The sequence below is a fragment of the Nelumbo nucifera genome, chromosome 1 (genome assembly GCF_055504915.1).
Source record: "Nelumbo nucifera cultivar China Antique chromosome 1, China Antique-T2T, whole genome shotgun sequence".
NCBI classification, from domain to species: Eukaryota; Viridiplantae; Streptophyta; class Magnoliopsida; order Proteales; family Nelumbonaceae; genus Nelumbo; species Nelumbo nucifera.
The window spans coordinates 139,123,345-139,131,129 of record NC_142649.1 but is presented as its reverse complement, the minus strand read 5'-3'; the positions used below and the strand labels follow the sequence as shown (position 1 = coordinate 139,131,129).

General features: G+C 40.3%; 1 protein-coding gene across 1 annotated transcript; it reads left to right on the top strand.

Annotated features, from left to right (window-relative positions):
* Positions 1–279: 279 nt before the first annotated feature.
* On the top strand, positions 280–1,930 carry LOC104590870 (calcium-binding protein KRP1-like). Its single transcript, XM_010249630.3, has 2 exons — positions 280–733; positions 1,740–1,930. Exons 1-2 carry the CDS (start codon positions 426–428, stop codon positions 1,762–1,764), a joined length of 333 nt encoding a protein of 110 aa, XP_010247932.1. The 5' UTR covers positions 280–425; the 3' UTR covers positions 1,765–1,930.
* Positions 1,931–7,785: the final 5,855 nt, after the last annotated feature.

The following is a 7,785-nucleotide window of genomic DNA, read 5'->3' as shown; positions in this document are numbered from 1 at the left end:
ATGATGCCATTCATTGATTGCAAGTAGTATATCAGCCTTGCCTGAAAAGTTTAAAAAAACATCATATATACTATAGACACGCATTAAACATGCCCAAAATTAAAGCCAAAACATGTAGATCTAGTAAGATTAAGAGGCTTATTTTTATCAGGTCATGGCAGGGCCATAATGTTGGACTCGATAAATTTAGACCCCCAAGCAGCTTCCACGAAAGAGAACCTCCCAACCTAAGGGCCACAAGTTTCCAGAGTAGAAAGCCAAGCTCATCCCGACATTATAAAACCCTCTTATCTCCAACTCTGGTTTAACACTAACGCCTTAATCCGCTCTCCTTCCACAAGCTTTTGCATATCTTTCTCTTTGCTCCATATCATTGTTCTTGCTATCCATCCCATCCATAGTTTCTAACTTCCATTCTGGGTTCAATGGCTGAAGAGGATGACTTCATGTTTGAAGATTACTTTCCATCAATGGTGACTAGTATGGGTGTTGATCGATTTATCGCAGAACTTTGTTATGGCTTCTGTCTGCTAATGGATCATGCAAAGGGTCTCATCACATTCGAGAGTCTGAAGCGGAACACTTTTCTCTTGGGAGTGCAAGACTTGGGCGACGACGAACTCTTCTGCATGTTAAAACAAGGAGATTTGGATGGTGATGGGGCACTGAATCAAAAAGAGTTTTGCGTTCTCATGTGCACGTTGAGCCTCAATTTCATGAATGGATCAAAAAGGTTATTGGAACAAACTATCTGATGAGCAATTCTGAATTGAAATGAGCTTTAGGGTTTCAATTATGCTTCTATTGTCTTATGACGTTTCATCTTCTGTCTTTATTGTAATAAATGCATGGTTATTGTACTCATTTGTCCCATTCAAAGTTAAAAAATAAAAAAAGGGAAAAGTTGCTATTTCTCGTCTGTAAGGGGAGAGACACTGCGTTTATCTGCCTTCAAATTCGAAACTTGGTTTTACTTCGAAAACTAAACAGAAAAAACAGTACACTAATTATGGAGAATTCATTCCTGGTACTTGCATATTCAAATGCAAGACTTAAAATAGAATCTAAAATTAGAAACGCTACTTAAACTCAACACCAGGTTGTAGCTTCTATACAGTATACAATTTTTTTTGATAGACAAGCTTCCATAGAGCATCTAATTAAGGTGATTGTAATAATGCCTGTATTTGGAGATTCCTTAGCCCTTGAGTTGCTCTTAGTAAACCCCTGTTAGTATCCCCATTCATTGAATTTGAGGGATTTATGGTTTATATTTCTAGGACTAGGAAGAGCTTTTATAGAGATGGTTAAGGTTTGACATTTAGAAATGAAAATGTGGAAGGACATAATCAATGTAGTGGAAGATGAAAGGAAAAGGTTGAGATATAATTCACTCATTTACAGTTTGCAGTTTTGGTCTTTATATAGATAATGAATAAAAAATAATCCCATTAATTGGGATTATAGAAAAAGATTTTTTTTTAACAATTAATGCAACATGGATGTTATGACCTAAAGCGTTGTAATATACTAATATTCTACTTTCCTTCTCCTTTCTCCTTGTTTCATTTTTTGTCTTCCTAATAAAATTTTCATTTTAATATCAATTAATGAATAAATAAACACGAAATAATGTTGATCATTATGACTTGATATGGATTCCATATTATTATTGCCATTAATATATATAGCGCATAATTTATTGATGCTGTATGATATATATTCTCGTGGTTTTGCAGAGGGGTTTCGGCAAATAAAGAATGAATTCTTAAAGTGATGCTTGCTGGAAAAAAAAATGTCTACACAAAAGGTTAGAGAATAAACGTATCTCTCCAAAATGAATCGCAATTTTTATTATAGAATTTGTACTCTATGAATAATGAAATGTCTTTTCCTTTTTTTTTTGGGGGGGGGGGGGTGGGGTGGGGGGTGCATGAATAAAGAATGTATGTCATATGCAAGAACTGATGATGCAAAAATATATTACATATATCGACAATGGAACTATGTATTAATCCCATTATCTATGAAATGAATCATATTATATTATATGTTCTCATAAGATGAACAAGAATCAGGGAAAATGTGTCTTTCAGTAAATATATATATATGCAGCCTGCTTTGCAATGGAAGGATTGCAACTTCAGTTCACTACTAAATTCTTTTGTGTTTGCTTTTAATATTCCAATCAACAAACAAAAACTACGAAACCCCCTACTATGAAAAACTGAATTACTTGTGTGTTGATCTCTGTTTCCAGAATTTCAATCGTTTTTTCCCCTGTATGAAGAACAAATCCCTCTTTTGTTCCTGCAATCAAATTTCCTGTTGGAATTATCTCACACATACCTTGATCTCTTAAAAACATGGATCCATTTAAAGAGAATAGAGCAATGCAACATGATATCCAATATCTGAATTCAGTAACTACTTTCGGCTCCCTATCTTAATTATTCTATACAGATCAAAGAATAAACTAGATCGATCACAGGTTTGAGAATTCTAGGATTATGCATGGATAGCCAATACCTAGAATACCTTTTGTAGCCTATTGATTGCAGAAAGGCATTGCGATAGGGAGATTAATGGTAAAAAACACCCATTCTGGTTACGCTCATCAATTTTCAGAAGCAGCTTGGACTAGTAAAATAAAAAGGTAGGGGGTCTCTTCAAACGTAGGACCAATAAGTAATGATCCCACCCCATGTAGCATATATACGCTATTGCTGATTTGTCTAGAGTTAGTTATTGATTCACCACCAAATTAGACAATTTAAGCATTCACTCAATAGTATAATCTGACTTTCCCACACGAGAGGTTTAACTTTAACCCAAGATTTTACGTTTTAATTTGTTGGATGACGTCCAGTGAAAAACCTGCTGTTGAAGAAGAAATGCTATCGATGATTGAAAAAGAGCACGAAAACAACATTTTTTGTGAAAAAGAAAAGATCAAAACAGCTTCTAGATGTGCTTTTCCTTTGACGCCAATTAAATATATATAGTCAAACAGTACAATATTGAAGAATGATCTTCTAAAAACAGCAGAAGAAAAACGAAATCGATTAGTGTTAAACAACAACATGCTACGTACAGTTTTGTAAAACTAAGATGTTGCTTAATTTGTAGGTCAGAAGACTAATAAAGAAGAAACGAGAATATAATTGAATATACCAAGAGCAGAAGAGGACACGAGAATTAATATACAAAAAAATAGATAGAGGACAATAGCGCGCGCATTAATTAATTTGAACTGTCCATCTCTCGTCCTTGTCAAAACAATTGACAAGTAGAGAAAACCAACAATTGAAGAATGATTCTTCCAAACCCAACCCAAGTGTAATAAAACAAAGCAATTGACAAGTAGAGAAAACCCAAAGAAATAAAACAAAGCAATTATTTATTTATTTTTCCTTTCTTGTTCTTCTTAATTAGAAGGCATATTTTATAATCAGCGAGGATGTTGGACTACGGAGAACTGTTTTTATTTTCAAATTTTAATGAATTAAATGAGTCATCTCCCACCATGCATGGTTTGTTTACTGATTTTTGAGAATCCATATATCAACTATGAGAAAACTTGTAGATTCTGCCAAGTAAATAGCAGGCGTCCAAGTTAATTAGGAATTAGGACAGGATGGGCTAGACCCAAATCTATCTGCAGGTCCCATCCCGTTATATATGTACGTATCTTGTGAATTTGCATTTGGTTCAATACCAAACTCAGGGTAGAAACTCAGTCCAAATCCTGAAACCCATTCCACTCAATTAGTACTATTTATTTTTGACATTAGACTGGTCCAGCTAGCGCAATACATAATTAATACTTCCAATAATGATTTACAATTTACATAATTTTTTGTGTCTAAATTTAATTTGAAGGCCTGATATTTGTTATTAATTAAAAGGATAATCCACCCACAATTAATTATGTTTTTAAGAACACCTATAATATCTTTGTTGGTAACAATATTTAGACACCGTGTAAATTAAACCTTACCAAAACACTGTTGTATTAGCACAAATACCTCGGGTATGTTTTGTCCTTTGCTTAATAAACTTTTGCATTCCTTTCTATGTTCCAGCACCGGGGGTTGGGTGACTTGGGTCTATTGGTTATACATATCCAGTTTGTTCGAACCTAGAAACAGAATCGCATTTCCCCTGGGCTGGCATGCAGGTCAATGCTTTAATTGTTTGCATCAAATGAGTCAAAATGTTACATTACAAATATACAAAATTAAAAAAAATGTAAAATAATGAGATTTTATTGATCTCTAATATTATATATTTATCATATTAAATAAAAATAAGTGACATTATTATTAACAATGAAAATAGTTAAACATTTAAAAAAATAAAATTTCTACTCAAGACCAATATTAGGGGAGAAACTTGGCCAGATGGTATATTCAAGGTTAAGTGGTGCAACCATAGATTGAAAACATTGATAATATCACAAGTCAATTGGGAGAATACTCATAATTCATTTCCGTAAGGGCATGCATAGTGTTTGGGTTATGGTTGAGCTGGCCCCAATTGCCATGTGTTATTCCCATGGCCGCCTTATCACCTCAGCCATGTCAGCACCACGTCACCTTCACGACCCTCCTTATCACTTCGGCCACATCAGCACCATGTCATATGGATAAGCGCAACCAAAACAAGAGAACGTCGCACGAATGAGGACAAATCCGTTGGGGATTAGGTCTTATCCCGAAGACTTCGGCGAATAACTTCATCCCGACAACCCCAGAAGCCTCATCCAACTAAGACACGGATCTTTGGCTATAAAAAAGAACCTCCCGCTCAAGGTAAGGGATCCAACTTTTGACTTCCATACCGTTACTCTGCTTGGACCGGCATTGTTCTCTAACTGCTCCACTTGATCGACCACCTTTCTCAACTGACATGAGCATGGGAGTACCTACCTGGGGATAACCCCTCGGGCCTCTAACTATCTTCTTGGTTTCATATCTTGGAGTGCGGCTTCATCCTTTCACCTCGGCTCTGCCCAGTTGGCAGGATTATCTGACTGCAACCTCGGTTCAAGAACCACCTCAGATCGAGCAGCATTAGATTGGCGCCGTCTATGGGAATCGTACGAAAAACCATTCCTAATCTTCTCTCTACACGACCAAGAAAGATGCCAAGAAACGCTTCGGAACGATCAACAGGTCGATCCCCATCTCAGGGATCTTGCTCTCACCACAACCCTCCACTACGCGAGTCTCAGCAATAGCCTCCGCCTCAGGCCATGGTCGATCCCGCCTAGTTTCAGGTGATGCAACAAAAGTTGACCAGATCATGGCCATGATGCAAATGCTGGGTTGCTTGGCACAACCTATGCAGACCGTCCCTCCTCTTGTCCCGACGCTTACTACGGCTCATCCTCGCCTTAAAGACCCCAAAAGGTGTCGGCCAAACAAGAGGAAGGCACGGTCTGAACAAGAAAGACAAACATCAAGAAAATCGGGCTCCTCAAGCCAGTCTTGTGGACATGACGATCGCAGCAAATTGCACCAAACCACTTGTGTACCCACCAAAGAAAGGTTCAACAAACGGACGCCGCCCCACTAGCTTTCCATTACCGAGTCTAATTCCTTCAAAGACTGCCCAGCGGTCCTCAAGAAGGAGAAGATCACACTTGTGGTACCAGTTCACAGCCAACCAAAAGCACTAGAAGACTTTGGCAAACCTCATGCAAGTGTGAAAGAGGAAGGGAGAGTCTCTGAGAGAGTACCTAGCGAGATTCAATGCCGAGGTCTTGCAAGTCCGATCGTTGAACTAGTCAATAGCCATCATAGCCATCCAACATGACCTATGTCCCTCTCCGTTCGACTTCTCCATCTCAAAGAACCCTCCAAAGACCATAGCCACATTGATGACCTATGCTCAAAAGTACATCAATGCAGAAAAGGCACAAGCACAAATGAGGGAGGAGGAAGAACGACCAGATAGGAAGAGATGTCAGCTGGCTCGAGACAACAAGAGGTAGGACCGCCAATAGAGGTCGAGGACTCCACCTCTAGCCGAATGGAATTTCATGCCGCTGACTACACTGGGTCTGAAATTTGATGTAGATTCGTGACAACAAGTACGTCAGATGGCCCGAGAAGATGAATACTTAGAGCAATAAAAGGAATCGGGACAAGTACTGCGAGTTCCACCGAGACCACGACCACGAGACCAATAACTGTCATGACCTGAAGCACCACCTCGAAGACCTAATCAGTCGCGGCTACCTTGGGGGCTTCATTAACATAAAATAAGACAGGCCAAAGGAGGAACCACGCCCCAGACCCCTAGGTCAAGCTCCCTCAGCTGGAGTCATTGTTGTGCTCTCAAGAGGGATGGCCTCCGGAGGGGAAAGCAACTCGGCCCGAAAGGCATATGCACGTCTGTTGGAAATTGATGACAGAGAGCAGAAGAGAAGATGAGAGGACCCGATCACCTTCACCGACAACGATCTCAGGAGGTCCAGACCCTGCACAACGACACACTAGTGATCATGGCCAAGATAGCCAACTTTGAAGTATGACGCATCCTAGTAGACATAGGGAGCTCAACCAATATCTTATTCAAAGACGCCTTTGAATAGCTCGGCATTAGCAAGGACCGCCTCACCCCAGTCAACACTCCCCTGATGGGTTTCTCCGAGGAGTCGCTCATGCCTAGAGGGAAGATTTCACTGCCCTTGTTGATCGAAGATGGTGAGATAACCTCTACGGCAATGGTGGACTTCATCGTCGTCCGCTATCTCTCATCCTACAACACCATCCTTGGTCGGCCAACCTTGAATGCTCTATAGGCCTCTATCTCCATAATCCATTTTGCCATGAAGTTCCCGACCTCGTACAAAGTGGAAGTGGTGTGTGGAGACCAGAGGGCAGCACGACAATGCTACCTGACGTCTTGCCAAGGAAAGCGCCCAGCCATAGAAACCCTAACGACAGAGAGTATCAATCAATGGAATGAACTAAAGGCACAGTGCAACTAGCTTGTCGAAGACCTCATCCAGGTGCCGCTCTCTGAAGAAGACCCCAAGAAGACTATCTAGGTCGAATCTCTCCTGGATGATCCTCTTTGGGAAGACCTGGTGCAGTTGTTGAGGGACCATGTTGACGTGTTCACTTGTTAGGTGGCAGATATGCCGGGGATTGACCCCAAGGTCATCACCCATCACTTAAATTCTGACGCACACTATCGACCCATCATGTAGAAGAAGAGGAGCATCGCCATAGAACGGTGGCAGGTGATCAACGAGGTTCAGAAACTGCTTGACACCGGCTTCATCCAGGAAGTAAAATACTCGGGCTGGCTGGCCAACATGGTAATGGTGTAGAAGGCCAACAGGAAGTGGAGAATCTGCATTGACTTCACCTACCTAAACAAGGTTTGTCCCAAGGACAGCTTCCCCCTACCGAAGATTGATCAGCTCATCGATGCAACTAGGAGAAAACGGCCTTCATCACTAACCATGGACTATACTTCTACAAGGCAATGCCATTCGGCCTCAAGAATGCCAGTGCTACTTATTAGTGGATGGTGAACGAGGTGTTCAAGGATCAGCTCGGCTGCAATGTTGAAGCATATGTCGATGACATGTTGGTGAAAAGCAAGTACAAAATGAAGCTGAATCCGACTAAATATGCTTTCGAGGTCGGCTTTGGTAAATTCCTGGGGTTCATAGTTACATAGCGAGGAATTGAAGACAATCCAAAGAAGATCCAGGCCCTCCTCGGCATGTAGTCACCCCGGACCTATAAAGAAGTGCAATGCCTC

Bases quoted from the DNA above. Each gene is read 5' to 3' on its own strand.
- LOC104590870 (XM_010249630.3), top strand. From the start codon at position 426: ATGGCTGAAGAGGATGACTTCATGTTTGAAGATTACTTTCCATCAATG. The intron at 734-1,739 runs GTTATTGGAACA...GTGGTTTTGCAG, and splicing joins TTCATGAATGGATCAAAAAG to AGGGGTTTCGGCAAATAAAG.